Source organism: Crinia signifera, chromosome 2, assembly GCF_055691185.1.
Source record: "Crinia signifera chromosome 2, ASM5569118v1, whole genome shotgun sequence".
NCBI classification, from domain to species: Eukaryota; Metazoa; Chordata; class Amphibia; order Anura; family Myobatrachidae; genus Crinia; species Crinia signifera.
In genome coordinates, this window is record NC_139218.1 from 65,195,620 (window position 1) to 65,218,232 (window position 22,613).

Consider the following 22,613-nt stretch of genomic DNA (forward strand, 5'->3'; position numbering starts at 1 on the left):
CTCTCTACACTGTTTAGATGCCACGTGTATATACATGACATCTGTTCAGGGATCACTCATGCTTGCAGAGCAGAGCTGCAGTGATCAAGGGCTCCCCTACTAAAACCTCTGAGTCTCAGGGGATCAGCACCATGCACACTGCACCCATTGTTTAATACTTACCCATCCGGAGTACCACAATGAAGGCAGCATGTCTGACAGAACTGCCAAAAAAATGGTAAGTATTAAACAATGGGTGAGTATTAAACAATGGGTGCAGTGTGCATGGTGCTGATAAAACCCCACCCAAATCTAATTTTCTCTGCACAAGTAACATCTGCCCCACCTGCAGTGCACATGATTTTGTCCATCTAAGAAGGAATTTATCAGAAAGAGTGAACTAGAATAACCCCCATGGACTTCTTGCTAATAAGAAGATTGTAAATATCGGAGAGTAGTATCATGTTGAGATAAAACATAGTAAAATAGTAATTTAGGTCGAAAAAAAGATGTCAGTCCATTGAGTTCAACTTGTTTAACTAGTATGTCATGACTGGGGAAGTACAGATGGTGTGATGGTTAGCATTACTGCCTCACAGCACTGAGGTCCTGGGTTCAATTCCCACCATGGCTCTAACTGTGCGGAGTTTCTATATTCTCCCTGTACTTGCGTGGGTTTCCTCCGGGTACTCCGGTTTCCTCCCACAAACCAAAAATATACTGGTAGGCTAATTGTCTCCCAACAAATTAACCCTAGAATGTCTGTGTGCGTGTACATGTGGTATGAATATAGATTGTAAGCTCCACTGGGGCAGGGACTGATGTGAATGTTCAAATATTCTCTGTAAAGCGCTGCGGAATATGTGTGCGCTATATAAAAAACTGTTAATCAATAATAACTATATGATTCCCTTTATGGCCAAGACTTTTTCTAATTTTTGTTTAAACTTATTTACTGTAATAGCTGTTACCACATTTTCTGCCAAAGAGTTCCATAAATTATCTTCCCTTATGGTGGAGAAACCCCTTCTTAATCCCATATGGAATTTCTCTTCCTCAAACCTCAGTGCATGCCCGCACATCCTAAGTACATTCTTGTTACTGAATGATACCCCTTTTATACCGGTAAGCCGGGTTGCACACAGGCTTTTAGACCTGACTCCATGCCGGGTGCGACTCGGCTTGTGACCCCTTCTATACTCGGCTCCCGGCATGGGGGGGGGGGGGGTTTGATGTCACCAGGGACGAGTCTTGGGCCAGCGTTGGGAGATGAGAGCATCTCCAAGCATCAGCTTTTTCATTGCATTGAAAGGGTCCCGGGTAACACTGGCCCGGGTTTCCCATTTACACTGCACTGCGAGCCGGCTTGCACACGTGTTTAACTCTGCTTGCTACCCGGGTAGAAATAGCGGGTCTCACGACCCAGGACATTTCAAGTGGGTGCGCTTACACTGCCTGCAAAACCGGATTTTTGTGCACTCCTGAGCAAAAACCTGGTTTATTTAGGCTGGTGTAAAAGGGGTATAAGTCTTCTCCTAGTTCCTTATAATTTCCAATCCTGTATATTATATACATATATATTTCCTCTCAGCCTCTGTTTCTCCAGTGTATACATAGTCAGCCTGGATAGTCCATCTTTATATTCCAGTGACTCAAGACCCCTCATTAGTTTAGTTGCTCTACTCTGAACCGTTCCAGTTCATTTATGTCTTTAAAAGGTCTGGCAATAACCTATTGGAAGGAATATCGGTGGTCCATCTCGCCAGGGACCACCGATCAACATGATCATCATCTCCAAAACATTTGATAACGATGTCAATGGCCCATTTAGCATGCTAATTTTATAGGGGATTGTAGCGATTAACTTAATAAGAGAATGAAAAATCGCTGCAGAACCGTCTGAACATACTGTCTAGTTTGTAGATACATATAGAAATGTTGTCTCGGCAAATGATATGCAGTTTGCAATTCTGTAAATAAAAATAATCTTCAGCCTGGATCAAATACCTTGGCTGTATAAGCTAAACCTTTCTCTTTCCACTGAAGATACTGTAGTTAACATTTGATAATGATGGGGGAAAGTTGGATTACCCTATAAAGATATGTATGGAGAATAGAATTTCACCGTAATTTCTAATTAATGTCAAACCAGGCTCATTAGGTGTCAAAAAATACATTTAATATGTGTGGGGATAGCTAACAATTTTATATGTAATAAAGCATTTGGGGAGTGAACAATTCTGCATCCAAATTACAATCTGCATATGAACTAGTTCCAAGCAACCAGTCACTGATGTGTCTGTAGAATAGATAATAAATGCCCCCATACATTTCATCCTGACAGCTTACCGGGGGAAGGGGGTGGGGGGGCGCAGGGAACCGGGCCGAAGAATAGAAGACAAAGTGAATGGGTAGCCACTGATTGGCTGAGACCTCTTTCAGCCAATCACTGCCATTCATTTGTATGGGCTTTTTTTAGCAAATCTTATGTGCAGCCCGTCTGACCTTCCGACTCCGATCCGATGCGCACAGGACCGCGCATCGTGTTGGACGGGTGTTTTATGTGCGTTTTGGGCCGATTTCATGGCCCGATTCATCTGAATTTGTTGAAATCGTGCCCAAATCATATAGTGTATGGGGGCCTTAAGAGTACAGAGAAAGGACAGGTAAAAACCAATCCTCCTTTTTGACGGGGTGTTTTCATCTTAGAAAAAGCAATTCTCATCCGTTTACCTTTCCATAGAAAGCAGTGAACCAGTAAAAGTATAGGTGTTTCACGAAAACTAATGGGGCATACACACGGGTATTTCTAAGGGATCTGACTAAATTGTTTAGAAATCCACGACGCGTATGGCAATGCGTGGTCTCGCATGTTTCTATCGCCTGACTTGATATACAGTATACTGCATGTATAGTCATCACCAGGGTTCTCTCTCCAGAAAACACTGGCCATGACAGATCGCTCAGCACACATCACTGTGTGCTGAGTGATCTGTGCTGAGCGATCTGTGCTGAGCGATCTGTGCTTAACTGCACCAATAAGCACAGATGATCAGTCGGCCCATGCGTACGGGGTATTAGAGGTAACATTTGCATAGTATACGGTATATATTTCTAAAATACTTTTATTTACCATCAAACAACCTAGTAACGAGATGAGTAAATATTTCCATTAATCCAGAGAGTGTTTAATTGTAGTTATAATTGGAACCAAATTTTCTTTATTTACTGTAAATGCGACAGATCTGCAGGTGTAGACACTCCTACATATTTCAGAGAAGAGTATGTTATGAGAAAAAGTCAAAGAACAGGTAAAGAACTAAAATATTCAGGTGTGCCGCTAATAGAATTTCACACTTGTTTAAATTAGCTTTATAACCAGAGGCTGACCTAAAGGTTGAATATCTTCTAGTACAGCTAGTAAAGAATCATATTATTAGCATATAATAAGACTTTCAAAATGTGTTATTTAAAACAAGTAAGAAGGGGGATAATGGACAACCCTGCCATGTTCCACGTTGTATAGGAAAACGAGACGAGATAGAACCATTACAAGAAATCTGTGCAAGTGGATTGCAATATAAAGTTGTGAGAATATAAAAAAATCAGCAAGGAATCCAAATAATTGGAGAGTAGTAAAAAGATTGTCCCATTTGACATGGTCAAATGCCATTTTGGTGTCAATAGAAATAAGCATTTTAGGACAGGAGCAAACAGAGCTCCTCTATTGTTGCAATCATTATTCTCACATTAGCTATCAAATGACATCCCAGTATAAAGCCAGTTGTGGTCTGCATTTATAACAATTAAAATTACAAGAATATAGAAGACAAGAATATACAGTGCAGCCTATGTATCACATATATATGTATGATGAGCTGCTGAAAGACAGGTCAAATCTTTTTCAGTTAGATGAACAATTTTGTAAGTACAGGGGAAATAAAGGACTTTTGCGGAGAAATTTACTAAGATGTGAGTTCTATTTCACATGGGATATGGGCAACCAATTAGCATCTACTTCTAGAAGATAATAGACAGGATCTGATTGGTTGTCTATAGCAACATCCCATGCGAAATAGAACTCCAATCTTATAAAATGTCCCCCTTTGTATACATTGGGTGCATATACAGTACAAATAACATAATGGGAATTATTCAGAAGTATTTCAGTTGTAACAAATATACCATCAGGGTCTCCCTCATTCTAAATTACAGAGAGGAATAGAGAGTGTCTTAATAATATAGCCACGCCATAAGATATAAGCTAGGCTTTCTAGACTAGTGTGTACACTCCATATCATTAACGATGCGTGGTGCCAACAGCATTGGAAATAGGACTGCAGCTTGGCCGTCGTTAACAAGGACTTACCTCAACAAGGGAGTTCATTGTTAACGATGGCCACCCCCATGCCATTGTACCCTTTAACCTTTAACACCCCTGGCATCGGTAAGTGTGTATGCATTTGCCGATACCGGTCCCCAATCCCCCCCCCCCCCCCCCGCCCCGCGCCAGGTCACTGCTGCCGCCGATTCATCATTTGTACTGTATTAGTTTCTGCAACTGTTAAGTGTGTTTCCTGAAAGCAGGGAATTTTAGTTTAGACAGGTATGTAAGTAATTTCCGTCTCGTATCCCTCCCACATTCCCTGTACCTAGTTTATCAGACATAGTAAATACCAGTAGAGGTGTTTATTTTTAGACACTCCAACCCCAAAAAGGAAGTGAAAAGGAGGGGAAGGAATTCACAAAGGGAAAGCAACAAACAGACAAATGAGCAAACAGAAGACAATAGAAACAAAAATGTATATAAAATATGAGGATCATATAATAATAACAATAATAAAAAAAAATCCATCAAACGATAGAAATTAGCTATGAAAAAATTGGTTTACAAAATCCTACATAGTAATCCAATTATAAAACCAAATAGGGCCGCAGCCCAACTCGCTATAAACAGTCAAACAATGTTAATGTGAACAGTGAAGATCAAACCATAAGTAGCATACTGTATAAGGCTTAGCGACATTATATGAAAGGAAAGCAGAGCTATACTAGCAGCATAAAGCAACACAACCTGTAATATATGAGGTAGAAATGCTAACAATGAGTGTAGAAAAAAGAAAAATGACTGATGGATACGAAAAGGAAAACATAACTAAGTATATAGCAGTACCTAGTGCAGGCATGTCCAAACTATGGCCCTCCAGCTGTTGTGAAACTACAAGTCCCATCATGCCTTGCCACAGTTTTGCTATTAGGGAATGCTAAACTGGCAAGGCATGCTGGGATGTGTAGTTTCACAACAGCTGGAGGGCCACAGTATGGACATGCCTGACCCAGTGTTCCTGAGTGAGTAACGCCTCATACTACAAAAAGAGTATACAGCAGTCTGAACTGAAATAAACACTCCATTTTTTGCCGCTGATTGCCAAAGATGGGGTAAAGGCCACCTACCCTGAGATGGCATCGCCATGCCAGCATTCCCAGGGGAACGCCCAGCATTTCATGGGGACGCCCATAAAACGCTGGGCGTTCCATTGATTTCAGCCCCTTACTCTGTTGAGTATCTGGTGGGGAATTCTTTATATATTAAGAAGTAATGGCACCCCTTGCCTCGGCTAGTTAAGTGTCAGCATCCGCTGGGTTGTTGAAGTCCTTACATGTAGAGCCTTCAAAGAGTGTGAGTCAATCAGGATAAATTAGAGCAAATTTACAGATTGAGGAAAAAGTCTGAAAATCCTGATAAATGATAGAGCTTAGAGGATTCCCATGGAATACATTTCTTATTCCCAGAAGGGAACTTGTGTATTATCACAGCGCCCAGTTTTGCTACTTACAGCACCGTAGGGAAATCGCATCGCATCGCATGGGCCATTTAAGGGTTATGCTATGCGATTTTTTACTGTAATTTATTCGCTGCTCTGTCAGCCCCGGGGCATCGCATCTCCCGCAAAATCGCATGCGATCGCATGCGATTTTATAGGGTGTGCGATGCCATGACATTAGCTATACCATAATATAATTGTATGACATACAATGATGTTTTAGGCCCCCCCCCCCACTATCCACGCCACCCTGAAGCGTGTGCACCAGTGACCAGCGATTTCTAGTCAAAATAAGGTCACAGCACCTGCTCCAGCCACAATGAGTGAGAACAGCAGCCACAGTGCACAGCACTATGCAGCGCACTTCTCCGCCACACCGGGCACTTTTATTCCCCTTCAGAAGGACTGTCCACAACCCATGTCAATCTAAAATAAATAGAGTTTAAAAAAAAATTAAACATTTTAAAGACAGATTTGCCTGCGATTTTCAGTCAAAATTGCTGGTTACCGATGAAAACGGTATGCTGAGCGATATGGTCGCTGAACGATATTAAGCCAAAGTCGCTCAGCCAATAAATCACACCATTTTTTTCACACCTTGAGTGTAAGTCGATACTCGATCCTGTGGCGTGCGTCACAGATCTCCAGCAGTACGTGGTGCCGGCGTTAAGCCACAAACTGCGGGGATTGTTGGCGGCACCCGACAACACTGGCAGCAAGTATGTGTGAAGGTAGCTATCTAGAAGGGTGATAATGCTCATTTGGGAAGTGGGGTTGCAGGAGCTCCTGTGACACACATGATTTTAAGGTGCAAAGTTGTATCAACAAAATATGCCAAAACTAAATGAATAGGCAGTGAAACAGCATCTCAATATGACAAATATGTAACAAAATTATAAAGCAATAAATATTAAGCAGTCTCTCAATCTGGGTACACACTATACAATTTTAATGAATGATATAGTTAATTATCACAAAATATCTCCCAACTCGCTCTCTCCGCTCTGTACAAGATCTGCCTGTCTCTTCTTCACGGATTACTAGATCCCATTCACTGTTACAGGACTTTCATAGGGCTGCTCCCACCCTATGGAATTCCTTCCACGCACAATAAGCCACTCCACTAGCCTCCAAACTTTCAAGCGTTCTATGAAAACTCACCTCTTCAGGCAAGCCTATCACATTTAGGTATCACCCACCTAACCCTCTGAGGCACTTATGTATTATATAGCTTCCCTTCTGGACTTGCAACTTGGTGGTACCTGTCCTTGTGTTTCCCTCCTATATCCCTATAGATTGTAAGTTTGCAGCAGGGCCCTCTAACCTCCATGTCTGTGTGTTGTTACCCAGTTTGTTCTTTCAGTGTTGTCAACATTTATAAAGGGCAACAGAATCTGCTGCGCTATATAAGAAACTGTAAATAAATAAATAATAGCGTTCAGTGTTTATCCACTATATCGTTAACGATGCACCCCCCCCCCCTGAACCGTTAATGATGCAGACCCATCTGACGTTATTGTCAGTGATTGCATGATTGGTGGGGGAACCTGTTGACGTCACTGAATGATATCGTTAATGATATTAATGAGTGTTTTACCGCTGGTCGTTCATTTGTTGCAGCACAATATCAACGGTGCTGCATATCGTACAGTGTGTACTGAACTTAAGGTATTGAAGCTCCCTTATTTTACATAGTATGAGCTGTCTTCCAAATAACATGTTTAGCGGGACTATATATGGCAGTTATATATAAAGGTTATATTGTGTTTGGTTATTGTTCTCTATATGGAGGTCTAATGTGTATTATTAGTAATCATCAAGGAGTTCCCTGTTCATGTAAAGTAATTGGACCAGTTCTTTTATGACAAGTATTTATGTTGGCAGCCCTGTATGATGTCAGAACTGCCTCCATACCGATGTCATTTACATGAGTATTACCATGATTGCATAAAGATTTATCTGTTATTTTACTCTGCTCCTAGATGTAAGCTTCGTGTTGCCGAACCTGGTTCAGTTTGCACATCGAATAGGAGATGTGATAATGCAAGGGGCCCAGACTAGGACATCTGAAAGTGAGTATCAGTCATAGCATGAAACACATTTATAAAGCACAAACATCAGCACAAAATCCTGGCAGTTTCATTTCACAAACCTTTATTTCCTCTTTGGCTCATAGCTTTGGGGAGAAAACTATTGTAGAGGATTTGAGGTCTGCACTGTGTGAGTGTAGACACTCCATGGACCTATATTTGTGCAAGTTCACATTTTAATTTTCTAAACCTGGGGTGCTCAAACTATTTTGCACTGGGACCCCGTCAGACAATAAAAATTATTACAGGACCTCAGCAAGTTACTATCTGAATGTCCGTCACATGTGTGGTCAGTGAGGTGAAGTGACCGCTTTTGTGACAGGGAGGAAGTGGGTAATGGGGGGGGGAGTGTGACAGGTGGATGGAAGAGGGAAGCAGTGAGTGTTTACTTTATGAGTTATACCCTGTCCCCCCTTCACAGACACATTAGCCTGATGATCAGTAACAGAGTCATGATCCCATGCTGAGGTGGTTGGGACCCACTTTGGGGTCAGGACCCACAGTTTGAGAACCGCTGTTCTAAACGATTGCATTGGGGTGAACGGGTGGTGAGATTGCAGTCATAAGCCGCCCATACCCAGGGGGACGGACAGGTGCGATGCGACACAGCACATAAAGTATGTGCTGCCTGTACTTTCTGAACTAGATTGCATTGCATGCATTTTGAACTAGGGACCTTATTCTGGTCCATTCGCACCCCCTGTGCGTTTGCACGGTGGACCGATGTTGTGCAGATGCACATTTCTGTGCATATGCCGGGTGCGTGCGGCCAGACTGTTCGCCGGACACACGCAACCAAAACTGCGGGAGGCGAACGCTGGGTGTTCCCATGGTAATCGGCCCGTGATGTGGGCAGCTGACATCACCGGATGTCTCGAGTGTGCATGCATATTTAAGTGTCCTGAGACTCACTTTAGATATGCGGGCACTCATCACATATGTGGGTGCATCCGCATAGCCTGCAAATGGATGTTTATGTTAAACATCCATTCAAGGGCATGCAAACGAACCCGGCATTCAGTGGGCGGTGTCTGGGGGACTCGTAAAGCTGCGAATTTGCAGCCTTGCGAGTCAACCAGAATAAGGGCCACCATGTGATGCAATCTAGTTCAAAACACATCTTGTCTGTCTGTGTATGGGTGGCATTACATGTGTTCCATGACAGCCAAGGGTCATCTTTTACTACCAGTTGCACTAGAAACAAACAAAAATGGCTAGATACACTATACACAATGTTAAGGTTTCAAACACACAAAATGTCACACACATAATGAAGGCTTACTTTGGAACAATGGGTTTGATTCAGGTTGGCACAGGAGGCGGGTAGAGGGGGAGTTCGCATGCACGATAATGCTGGGTGCGCCCATGAAAACATTGGGTGTCCACTTTCGAATGGGGGAGGCCACCTGCTTTCCAGGGGCGGGCGGCTGACATCGCCGGATGTCAGCTGTCCGCCCTATTCTCGGAGTCACCAGAGAGTTACTTAGATTAGCGTGTTACATCAGCCCCACCTGCAGTGCACATGGTTGTGTCCATTAGCAAACCAAGGGCTGGATGGACTAACGCAAAAATGCACTAAAAACCCTATTATCGTGTATACCCCATGAAAGCTTATGGGCTTCTTATCGCAACGCACCCCCCCCCCCCCCCCTCACCTGACCAGTGACCTCCACCTCCCTAGCCCCTACATCACCTTCCGGGTGCAGGGAGGAGGAAGCGGAGTCCCTGGCTGAGCAGCAGCCCCAGGTAAGGAAGGAGGGGGAGCCACATTCGAACCGCTACACGTTGCCGGGCGCATCGCAAAGGGCGGCTCTTAATGCAAGAGCTGTCCTTTGCAACAATTATCACATATGTTAGTGCGTATGCGATAATTATCTATAGAGTATCCAGCGATGTGTGGTGGAGAGGGGCTGCGGATCTTAGTGCATCCCGCCCCAAATGTGCTGTGTGAGACAACCTGAATCACCCCCAATGTTTGCACTTTTGTACAATGCATATAAAGCCCAGGGTACAGGGTGTTAAATCGCTAGTAGCACACTCCGGCAGCCAGCCGTTAATGTTCTAATGCGCATGCTCCTTCGCTTTTGACTTTTCAGTCAAAACTGAAAAGTCGCAGAAAAAACTTTCAGTCAAAACTGAAAAGTCATTGGAAAAAAATGGTGCACTGAATGATATACAGTATTGCTAAGCAATAATAAGCCAAACTCGTTCAGCGACCATATTGCACCATGTGTACACACCTTTAGATGTCCAACCTACATTCTTGCCTAGGTACAAGCTGAGGATCACAGCTGTTTCCCTATAGTGGGGAGCCTGTATGCACCTTGTAAGGGAGGTGCGCTGATACAAAGCCAAAGCATATTGCATAGCACTTTGTAAATGAGGTGTACTATATAATTTGTAGCTGCAGTGTGGTGACAGTGGGGCTTAATGTGTTGTTATATTTCCTGTAACATTTCACATTTCTAACTGATACCATTACCAATATATACAAATAATGCCAATATTAATATCACACTAGGTATACGTATGTGTCTTACATACTTTGTCTGAATGGTATGCCCATTTTACAATAAAGTTTTACATTATGTAGAGTTACCCTTTTTTGCTGTTACTAGAACTATGTCACCAATGTTTTTTACTCTCTCACCAATATTAAGAAACTAATGATTGTATATATACTACTTTTTGTGTAGTTCTGGGGCCCAGCTATCCACCAACCTGGCCCCTACTACTTTGCCATTCTGAACAGTACTTTGCCATTCTGAACAGAGTAATCTTTCTCAGCTGATAGACCACTGACCTAGACAAATAATTCTGAATGAGAATACTGTAAATTCCAGCATTAGTTTCCTCATTGCATTAACTGATTATTTATTTTTCTTTATTTCTATTCTTAGAGCTAAGTGACAGCTGTCGGACATGTGGGACAGAAGCTCTTCGCTATCTCTCCACCCTGCAGAATGGAGCAGATTGCAGCCAGCTCACTGCCACACTGAAGCACATTGCTGACTTTGCCCAGGTAACCAGAACAGATGACTGACAGCAGTGGTCATGGTGTTCGGGCAAAATGCCCACATTGCTATGGTCCATACATGAAAAGATTGACATGGGATTTTTTTAGGATTTTTTTCCCATTTTTTTTTTTACTTTTGCATACTTCACCATACACATGAACTCCTATTGGGAATGGTAAAGTGTGCAGCAGTAGCGTAGCAAAGCACCTGGTCTGAAGCACGGCGAGCAAAGTAAAGGGTCCACATGCTCAGGTGTCGACATTTTCAATTAAAAAATTGTGTAAAATTCATTTTTCCAGTGTCGCCTTTTGGAATCTACCTCATATACCACCCTTCCACTGAGTGTAACTACTGTATCACCAGACTGTAGGCCACAGAAGCCTAGGAAATAGTGATGTAAATAAGTCTGAGTTAGGGTAACCGGATTTGATATGAAATCCCGGCGGTCGAAATCCCGGCGTCGGAATCCCGACTGCGGAATCCCAACCGCCGAAATCCTGACTCCCACAGAGGGAGAAAGTGTCGGGATTTCGGCGGTCGGGATTCCGGTGTCTGGATTTTGGACGCCGGGATTCCGACCGCCGGGATTATAACTGCATCCCGGGTTACCACCTCATCCCTTTAATTCCGGACACATATTAATTACACAGGTTCTGTGGCTGGCTGACTTCAAGACTCCATTTCAGTTAGTTTTAAACAGCCACATCAACCTGTGTAATTAATATGTGTCCAGAATTAAAGGGATCAGGTGGTAACCCTAGTTTGAGTTCAAATAAATACAGAGTTCTGGCCCTGAGGTAGAGAGGCATGCTGTTTGTTATTTTATTTTAGGCTAGTGTCTCCCTAAAGTGCTGTACATTAACACGTATTAATCACACATCTATTCCCAGAGCCGCTGTTACACAGGAATAGCAGCATTTGATTAAGTGTATCTGTAGTTATTAGTAACCATGTGTAGTCACAGAACAGACCTCTGCTGACCTGACCTACTTTGAGATGCTGGGTATATACATATCTGATGCTAATCAGCAAGGTGTAGAGAACACATTGTAGGGAAATGAAAATGTCCTCTCTACAACTGCTACACTGTACAGTGTAAGGGCATCCTTCCCTAACCAATCACAAGTCTCTAATTTGGTAGAATATTTGGAACAGTAATCTTCTCTCTGAGCTAGCAGCTGTTTATGTGTGTGTGTGTGTGTGTGTGTGTGTGATCTCTGAGTTTTATTGTACATTGTAGGATATTATTTAAATGTTTGTTTTTCAGGAGCTACGGCCACCAGCGCTTGATATCAAGGAGGAGGAACTGGGAGATCTGGTTGAAAAGGAAATGGCAGCCACGGCCGCAGCTGTAGAAGCTGCTGCTTCAAGGATTGAGGTAATAAAAGGGTTCCCAGAGCAACATGGGAATAAGATGTTATTGGTATTTACAAAGAGAGGGGCTGGTGCAGAGTGCACGCAAGTTGAGCCTAATTGTTCCCACCTTGCCTACATGGAACTAAGAGCCTGATTCTAATTAGCAAACCCACCCGTACGTTCGCACGGGGAGTTCGATGGTGAAGCTCTGTGCATGTGCATATTCGCTTTTGCATAGTGTCCGAGGCGCTCGAAAAGCGGGGGTTATTTAGGAGGCAGGCAAGGGGGCATGTGAGCACCCTGCGTTTTCTTGGCGTACCCCTCGAAAACACTGAGTGCACCAAGGACAACACTAGGCATCCCCATGCGAACGGTTGGTTGTGTAGAGAAATGATAGACAGAACCTGTTTGGCTGCTATGCGCAACATCACCTCTTCATTTTGAGAAGCTTTAGTAAATCTACCACTCTATGGGGTTTATTCTAGTTCATTCTTTCTGACAAAATCCTTCTTAGATGGACAAAACCATGTGCACTGCAGGGGGGCAGATGTAACATGTGCAGAGAGAATTAGATTTGGGTGAGTAATTTTGTTTCTGTGCAGGGAAAATACTGACTGCATGATTTTACACTTCAATATAGATCTAACTTTGAAGAAAAACCCCACCCAAATCTAATTCTCTCTGCACAAGTTACATCTGCCCCACCTGCAGTGCACATGGTTTTGTCCATCTAAGAAGGATTTTGTCAGAAAGAATGGACTAGAATAACCCCCATGTGCACATATAACAATTCAGTTTGGAGTCCCTGAAATATAAATGTTTTCTTTTCTTTACTCAGTTCTAGAGGATGTAATGTGATAATAATACTCTCACAAAACCTTATCGCCCATAGGAAATGCTCAATAAATCGCGGACAGATGATACTGGACTACAGCTACAAGTCAATGAGCAGTAAGTTATGTCTCAGTACCGCGGGGTGGGCAGAAGCTGATGGGCTCAAGATTACAGGTGGACAGCATCTAGATAGACACTCGATATGTCAACACCAAAAGGTCGACATGCACTAAGTCGACATTGGCAATATGTTGACGTGACAATTGTTGACGCATGAAAACATCGACATGAGTTTTCTGTGATTTTTTTTTTTCTTCCTTTTTTTTTTAACGTTTTCATACTTTAACATCCATGTGTACTCTGATTGGAACAGTAAAGTGTGCTGAGCGCAGTAAGCCACGTGGCCAAAGTATGGCGAGCCATGCGAAGGTACACGGTACACTAATTCCACATGCTCAGGTGTCGACATTGACATGATGATGAAGATGACATATTGAGGATGGGAAAATAAACTCTATTTTCCCCTGTTCCTGCTCTGTCATTCATGTTGTTAAGTCATACCTAGGCAGTGGTGTCACCACAGGGGGTGCAGGCCGCTCCCGGGCATCACCAGCCACAAGGGGGGACACCATAATGCCAGCTCAGTAATAGGAGCCAGGTTCTGCACTGCAACAACAAATGCAGCATGTCGGGCAGCCGGCATCTCTGGGATTGTCTGTGTAATGAGTCCGGATATGAAGCCACCCTCATGCCCTTTTCACAGCATAGAATCTGCATACCCTCATCAGTTAGTGATGCCCCTGTCCATAGGTACTGCACTGGGGTCTCTCTTTAGAGGACAGCTCTTTCTAGGGGTAGATGTATCAAATATCGGAGAGAGAGATAAATGGTGAGACGTTGCATATTGCAGCCAATCAGCTTCTTATTTTTCTAGAACAGCCTGAACAATGACAATGAGAAGCTAATTGGTTGGTGTGGGCACTTTGTATCCCTCCCCCCCTATATGAGCTCCTGCCTATCCTCCAGTAATGTTCTTGTAACTTAATTCATTATGGTATAAGGGTTCATAAGGTTGACAATGTATAGATGGTCGACACTAGCAAGTGTCAACATGAAATTAGTCAGCACATAAAAGGTTGACATCAGTTTTTTACTTTTTGTGGGTGTCAGGTTACATAGATCCTAAATGAGTGTACTGTGTACTGGGGCATATTTCATTCCCAGTCAGAGTCTACATGGATAAAGTATTAAAACGTTAATAAAAGTGAAATAACTCGTTTTGAGCATCTGCTGTGTGGAACATTGCCATATCAATCATATTCATGTTGACCATATGGTGTCGACCTGTTGACTGTCGACCTACTGACCGGACACAAACTTAAATATGTGCAACTTTGTTCTTCAGGATCCTGGGGTCATGCACAGATCTCATGCAGGGAATTCAAGCTTTGATATTGGCCTCAAAGGACCTTCAGAAAGAAATAGTGGAGAGCGGAGGTGTAAGTACATGCCGCTTCCTTTCCTTACCAGTCCACTCGCCACGTACAGCTGCTTCCATCATTAAGCCATCACTGCTGCATAGTGAAATATTATAGCTAGGAAACCATCCCCGTACCCTAGCCATTGTGTCACTCTCTGCACCACTTTATGCAACTACCCAATCACTGACTTTTATGGACCATTACATCATGGCGTTTATAATACACATATATCTCAATCATCCTAACTAGTCGGTAACTTTACAATCGCAAGTTTGATAATGTATACTGTAGCAGCTCAAGTCTATAGCTCTCTTTATCTGTGTACTGTTTATATTGATGTTTGTTTTTTTCTATGTAGGGTGCAACATCTCCCAAAGAGTTTTATGCCAGAAACTCCCGGTGGACAGAAGGTCTGATCTCAGCTTCCAAGGCAGTGGGCTGGGGAGCTACTGTCATGGTGTAAGTATAAATGATCAATATATATATGCACATGTACATACCCTCTGTGCCAATATGCTCTGCCTAACGAGCCAAACCTGATTCAGTTTGGCTCGCTAGGCAGCATAGCTCTCTGGTCATCTCATGTTATATGGGTTTATATTACTATTGTAGGAAAACATCCACTGGCTCCTTGTATCCTTATGACCAGCTCTTCATTGAAATTAGGTTAAGCTAGTTCTATCTTTCATTTCCTACCTGAGTTGACTTTGGTTTTATTTACTAAGGTGTGGCTTTTTTGATAACAAGAATAAAAGGCAATAATAATAATAATAATAATAATAATAATAATAAAAAATACACACTGTGGGCCAAATGCACCAAGCTTCAAAAGTGATAAAATGGAGAGTGATAAACAACCAACCAATCAGCTCCTGCCTGATATTTATCAAACACAGTCTGTGACATGGCAGGTAGGAGCTGATTGGCTGGCTGTTTTTATCACCACAGGCAGTAATGTTTTGCATTTAGTAAATCCTGCTGCCAGTAGCATTAAGAAGCAATGACTTTAATACACAACCCCTTAGTAAGTATACCCTGTAGATTGCAACCATTGGTGACTATGGGCGGGATGTACTAACCTATGGCAGTAAATACAGCCACACCTCTCCTTGATGCTGTTCGCATATGTATCTTCCGAAAAGAGCTGCCCATTGGGAGCCAGGAACTTAATGGTTTCTACCCTGGGAGTTCCCCTGCACATATGCAGAGGGATGTGGCGGCCACTGAGGGTGCTGAGACCCCCCCGGAAGAAAGCAGAAAGAAGCCCATATGCTTTTCTTGGGTAACGCCAGCAAAATCTGGTGTTACCCTTCGTGCCAACAGCTAGGATGTGGCGAACATATGGAAATGTGGTAAAACCCTCAAATATAGAGTACAGTATGTACCATATTTTTTATTTATTACATCCCACCCTATAGATCAAACAGCAGGTTCTCTGTCAGCAGAGTATAAATTAGAGATGTGCAGGCTCTGATTTACTCTGATTTCAAAGCAGGATCTTATTGGCTATCAACTGTCAACAACTGTCATGTGATTTGGGATAGCCAATAAGATTCTGCTTTGAAATGAGAGTAAATCAGAACCTGAACATCTCTAGTATAAATGTGAGTTATTTCAGTATCTTACATGCTTATCCTTCTGATTCAATCGATGAATACAAGATAGAGAAGTTCTTGTGGTTTTGCAATAGAATAAGTTGCTAGTTTTGAGAGACCCCCCCTATGGTACAATAAGACATTCCCAGAGTTTAGGCAGCTGTCCAGGGACGGCTTTTGGTCTAGTGTGGGCCTTACATCAGTCTCCCAGCTATTCCTGGCGGGGTCCCTTAAGTCATTCCAGCAGCTGGCAGAAGAATTTCAACTATCAAACAAGCTCTTCTACCGATTTCTACAACTCCGACACGCAGCCCGGGCCCAATTTCCTAGCTCCCCTCCCTCCACTTCCGACTCTCCGATTAAAATACTACTCCAAAATCTAAACACGAAGGGTCAGATATTGATAGTCTAGACATTCTTAGGGGTAAATGGGAGCCTAACATTGGAACCCTAGATGCAGAGCAGTGGAGTCGGATTTTGGAGTCGGTCAAGTACACCACCCCCTGTCTTAAATACCAGCAGATCTCTTTCTATGTTCTGCATAGAGCCTATCGCTCTCCGGTCTCCATGCATAGAGTGGGAATCAGATCAGACGATAGATGCCCCAGATGTGCCTCACCTACCGCAGATTTCTGGCACATGCTATGGCTCTGTCCACAGGTGTATAGCTTCTGGGAGGCCGTTTGGACTGATATAACCATTACTGAACCTTCAGTCCCTCCCATTGCTCCTAAATATTGTATGTTTGCTCTTGACCTAGAGGAATCACTCTCACCCTCAATCTATAAGTATGTCCTATGCTTAACAACTCTGGCCAAGGTTCTCATTGCCAGGAAATGGTTTGATCCTACATTCCCAAATATATACAACTGGAGGGCTCTTGTGAATGAGGTTTCGGGACATGAGAGATTCACTTTTAAAGCCAGGGGTTCACCCACCTCCTACTATAACAAATGGAGCAGATGGACCTCCTCCAGATTTGCCACAGCCATCGACATCCAGCCCAACATCCCTAATCTCTGATACCAGCCATGGGGGAGCCTATATATATATGTTTATATGTATATCTGCATGTGTATATATTTTTATTTGCTATGATACATGTAGACTATCCGCATTTACCTATTAGGCTGTGCCTCATTGCTACAATAAGGTTGTTCCTAAACATTCTAACGCTATATGTCTTCGTCTCAGGTAGTACCACGAACTGAACTAAGTCCATTCTAAACTCAATTTTATTTTCTCCCTTTTATTTATCTATTTTTTTTTTCCCCTTTACTTTTCTTGTAGGGGGGTGGGGGGAGGGTTTAGCGCTAAGTTAGTTAAGTTCTTGTTAAAATGAAAATTTTTTATATGTGTGCTGTTTCCTCTGTATAAAGCATAAGTCTATACATATACGTACCCAGATATATTTCTGGTCTCTAAGGACTGACAGAGACATCACCAACTTTTGTACGAAAATGCTTTATTGTCGTGCTTTTCTGCCAGAAAAATTACATGTAAACACTGTTTGTATGCTAAAATGTCACTGAACATGTTTTATGCTTTCATATACTATGTACAATAAAAATTACTCAATTAAAAAAAAAAAAAAGTTGCTAGTTTTGAGCAATCTCTACATTGTTCATTCATTGACGGACATTTACTAAGTAAGTGTGGAGTTCCATTTCACATGGGATGTTGCTATGGGCAACCAATCTGAATATACTTTTTTATTTATTTAGATTGTATCTGATTGGTTGCCAATAACAACATCAATAGAACTCCCATCTCAGTAAATGTCCTCCATTATCTCTGTAGTTGTCTGTCTATCCCTCTCCTGTTGTTCATCTTTTCCCTCTTTTCAGGGACGCTGCAGACCTTGTGGTGCAAGGACAGGGGAAATTTGAAGATATAATTGTTTGTTCCCATGAAATTGCTGCGAGCACTGCACAGCTTGTAGCAGCTTCTAAGGTATGGCCTTAGCACTGTGTCAGATAACCTGAGCCGAGTACTAAACACTGGGAAAAGCTTTCTCATATTCTAGCCTGGTCAAAGCTCTTTATGAGTATTGGGCCAACTCAAGGACAAACATTGCTTTTGTTACTGAGTACAATATGTTCATATTTTGCTGCGTGACCCTCAAAGTCATCATCATCATCAAATCATGTGCCAAATTCATACTATCAATTCTTCATCAACCTCATTATAGACATTATGGAGTAATCAATGTGCTCCTATCTCGATCTGTACAGGTGAAGGCTGAGAAAAATAGCACGAACCTGACTAGACTGCAGCAAGCCTCAAAAGTTGTAAATCATAATGCTGCAGGCGTGGTGGCCTCTACAAAGTCCGTCAAGTCCCAAATTGAAGAAAAAGGCAAGTAGGATGTTGTGTCGGTAACCTATGCTTTTTTACAAGTATTGTGCATTAATACGTACACCAAGAGGGAGATTCAGTATACCTTCTAAAGAGGACAAGCAATAGCAGCCAATGAGATTCCAGCTACAATGTATGTAGTATATTGTATTAAATGGTAGCTCAAGCTGTTCAGTTGCTCTGGGATACACCTCCAAAGGTCCTATTTAAAAGGTTTGGTCAATCTTCCCTTCACTGTGTTGTAAAGGATGCTCATTATTGGGGGCAGATACATCCTAAGTAAATCAACGTCCCCGCCGTCGAGAGCCCGCGAAGAAGGTCTCCATCAGACTGGGACACGCGTACGTCTCATACGCACTCGCGTCCCAGTCTCTCTGCGGCTGGGTGGCGGGAACCTGTCCGTCTATGCTTCAGGGAGAAGGGCAGGGTTAGGGGGGGGTGCCAGTGCAGCGGTGGGGTCCGGCGATGGCAGTGGGGAGGCGGCGGTGAGCTCAGTTGCATCGGGGCGCTCCAGCCCCATGCTGAATGAAATGCGCTCCATCTGTACAAATATTTAAAACATCTTGGCTGAATGCCGCAACGAATACTTCCTTTAGTACTGTATCTCCGTGCTGTCTGTATTTTTAATGAAAAGCTTTTCTGTGCTTTTTTGTTTCTGCACTGTATTACGCTAATTTTATCTGTTAAGTGCCTTGCGTCCTATTGGAGAAAGAGTGCTATATAGATACAGTTTTATTATTATTAAGGCGAGATACAGTTTCACTCAAAAGTCACTTTTGGTTTTTGTTTCCTTACCTTCAGACACAATGGACTTTTCTAGTATGACGTTAACACAGATCAAGCGGCAAGAGATGGACTCCCAGGTATGAGCCTTAAATGAAATACACTATTTGTAGACAGCTTCTCTATCAGCTTAGAGTATACAGGTTAGAGTATCCCTTATGCACAAATGCTCAGGCCCAGAAGCATTTAGGATAATGGAGTATTTGCATTTCCGAAAATGTTTATATTATAATGAGGTATCTTGAGGACGGGACCCAGGATGAACACAAAATGCATTTATGCTGTATAAACACATTGCACACATGAAATGCACACACATATATTTATTTATGCAGGAAACAAGGTTTCACAACATGAAACAAAGTGTGCGTCCTATCGCAGGCCATACTATTTACTGCCAGTTACATATAATGTCCCCAGTAGTGCTGTTACAGGTGTCTGCAGTAGTGCCAGTTACTGTACATATCATGTCCCCAGTAGTGCCAGTTACAGATTCCCCAGTAGTGCCAGTTACATATCATGTCCTTAGTAGTGCCAGTTACAGATGTCCCCAGTAGTGCCAGTTACATATCATGTCCCCAGTAGTGCCATTTACAGATGTCCCCAGTAGTGCCAGTTACATATCTTGTCCCCAGTAGTGCCCGTTTCAGATGTCCCCAGTAGTGCCAGTTACATATCATGTCCCCAGTAGTGCCATTTACAGATTCCCCAGTAGTGCCAGTTACATATCATGTCCCCACTAGTGTTGTTACAAATGTTCTTAAGTGGTGCTTTTACAGATGGCCCCAGTAGTGCCAGTTACATATCATGTCCTCGGTCATGCCAGTTACATATCATGTCCCCAGTAGTGCTAGTTACATATCATGTCCCCAGTAGTGCCAGTTACATATCATGTCCCCAGTAGTGCCAGTTACATATCATGTCCCCAGTAGTGCCAGTTACATATCATGTACCCAGTAGTGCCAGTTACAGATGTCCTCAGTAGTGCCAGTTACATATCATGTCCCCAGTAGTGCCAGTTACATATCATGTACCCAGTAGTGCCAGTTGCAGATGTCCTCAGTAGTGCTTTTAGCAACAAAAAAAAAGGACATTCCAGAAACTGTTTTTTGGAATAATTTGGATAACAGATATCCGGATAAGGGATGCTCAACCTGTATAATCACTATTACTGAAAGTGCTGGTCTTCTGCAGTATGAATGAATTTTATGATTTGTATTTGGCAGGTGCGGGTTCTGGAGCTGGAAAACCAGTTGCAGAAAGAGAGAGAGAAGTTGGGAGAGCTAAGGAAAAAGCACTATGACTTAGCTGGTGTGTCGGAGGGATGGGGAGATGGTAAGCAAAAGGGGGTCATTTTGCACTCTTACTAGTGACGCCTTGGCATATTTTAAATTAAACAAAAATTAAAAAATGCATCATAGGTGCTAAATCTCAGGAGTGGATGTGGAATTCATCAACACACACAATCTATCAAGTCAGCAGCGGTGTGTTTCAAAAAACACCACCCCTGATTTCATTGCTGTCATTGAGTATCAATGCAAACACATTCTAATATTATGGTGAAGGTTTTAACAAATTACAGTCTTGGGCTTTTGGCACAGCATAAGACAGAATTTTACAGCAATTAAAAAAAAAAAAAAACCCAAGGTTTTCCCGGGCAACGCCAGGCGGGTAAGCTAGTATTTACTAAACAAGCCACTGCTACTTTTCATGTTTATGCCCAAAATTATGGCAATAATATTCCAAACAAAATACATTATTTATTGTGGTGTATATTTTCACAGGGAACCATAGATTTTTGCTAGCTTTTGCTTAGTAAATGTAGTCCTTAGAATCTGGTTGGTTGCTATAGGTTATGGCAATGTTTGCATAGCTACCCGTGCACCTGTTTTCAGTGGATGCAAAAATGTTTTATACCTGTGTTTTTTGTTTTTTTACCACAGCCGCTGAATAAGCTTTATTGGCATCCTCTAGAATGCTGAATGCACAGAGCCGACAACTTGGAAAACACATGTCAATGGTGTTCACATCAATTCTCCTCGACACAGCCAGGACTGACCAGATCCACCTGACTCTGAGTATTCCCAATGGGCTACAAAATGGAAGCGGAACATGAGAGACGCACAGTTGGTTCTCACAAGAGGAATCAGGAACCCCGCAAAAGTTTATACTGCCTAACACGCTCCACCTCCACTCGTCCCCAATGCTTGGAAGATCAATATATTAAATTTCTTGATGTATACTTTAGATTAGGGCCACACACTTAGAAGTCAGTGATACTGGAGGGTGTTGAATGGTGACTCTGAGGCTTGACAGCCTGTAATAATCCAGCACCTAAACACGCTAGGCGCTTCTATGAGCTGTCAGTAAATATTATGATGTGAAACATCCAAGTGCACAGTTATGCCACTTTGGGGACACTTTAGCTATTACTGTCATAAATTAGCTATCAAGGAGAAATATTCTAATTATTGCCTTATAAGATGTTATACAAAGTATAGACAAGGATAAGAGATAATTGGCCATTGGGACTCTTCTATTACTGGTGCTGTAACACACAGCATAGTTCTCCGGAAGACTACAAATGAATATTCATTTTGACTAAACATTTAAAGTTGTTTGGATGACTGCAATATTATATATTGTAAACATGCGCAGCGTGTGCTGCAGTGACAATACGTTGGAGGAAAAGCACCCATGACCTGTGATTATTCAATAGACGCAGCACTTTGTTTCTATGTTTTCATCATGTCATTACATGACTCATCATTAGATGGTGCTGTCTGGGTTTACTTCCCAGGTCTCTCATCATGTCCTGTCCCACCATCTTTGGATGCAGTATGAAGAGACACAAAGCATTAACCTAGGCTGCTTAGTCTGAACACACTGTGAGATTAACCGAAGACATTATATAGGCCATGGTGTTATAATGACTTCACGTATGTGCCCGTTACGCGTGGCACAAATAGATGTCACTGCATTCACACAAATAAACCATCTTCTTTTTTCTGATTCTCTTGCATACGTTATGGGAAACGCGACCAACTGAACACATTAAAGGCCCATACACACTGGGCGACTTTCAGCTGAAAGCCATTCAAAACAGCAAGTTTGAGCAGCTTTCAGCTCAAAGACACCCAGTGTGTATGCCCCGGCGATGAACGGTGAGTGCTGCTGCGCGCTCCCTCAACATCGCTGGCGAAGCCGCTCATCTGCTGGTAATACCAGCAAATGAGAGGCGTTGAAGACGGCTTTGTATAGTTTTGTGCTATGCAAAGCCCTCCTCTCTCCTCCG

The 22,613-nt window shown here is 42.6% G+C and overlaps 1 protein-coding gene across 1 annotated transcript in view; it reads left to right on the forward strand.

The window, feature by feature from the left end:
• HIP1 (huntingtin interacting protein 1) overlaps positions 1 to 22,330 on the forward strand; it is a 110,707-nt gene extending 88,377 nt beyond the window's left edge. The window contains exons 20-30 of the mRNA XM_083172261.1: positions 7,787 to 7,876; positions 10,795 to 10,916; positions 12,179 to 12,289; positions 13,160 to 13,218; positions 14,507 to 14,600; positions 14,941 to 15,041; positions 18,025 to 18,130; positions 18,412 to 18,535; positions 19,337 to 19,398; positions 20,545 to 20,653; positions 21,262 to 22,330. Of these exons, the coding sequence (XP_083028387.1) occupies positions 7,787 to 7,876; positions 10,795 to 10,916; positions 12,179 to 12,289; positions 13,160 to 13,218; positions 14,507 to 14,600; positions 14,941 to 15,041; positions 18,025 to 18,130; positions 18,412 to 18,535; positions 19,337 to 19,398; positions 20,545 to 20,653; positions 21,262 to 21,272 (989 nt within the window). The 3' untranslated portion in view covers positions 21,273 to 22,330. The remainder of the gene's footprint in view (positions 1 to 7,786; positions 7,877 to 10,794; positions 10,917 to 12,178; positions 12,290 to 13,159; positions 13,219 to 14,506; positions 14,601 to 14,940; positions 15,042 to 18,024; positions 18,131 to 18,411; positions 18,536 to 19,336; positions 19,399 to 20,544; positions 20,654 to 21,261) is intronic.
• The last annotated feature ends 283 nt before the right edge of the window (positions 22,331 to 22,613 follow it).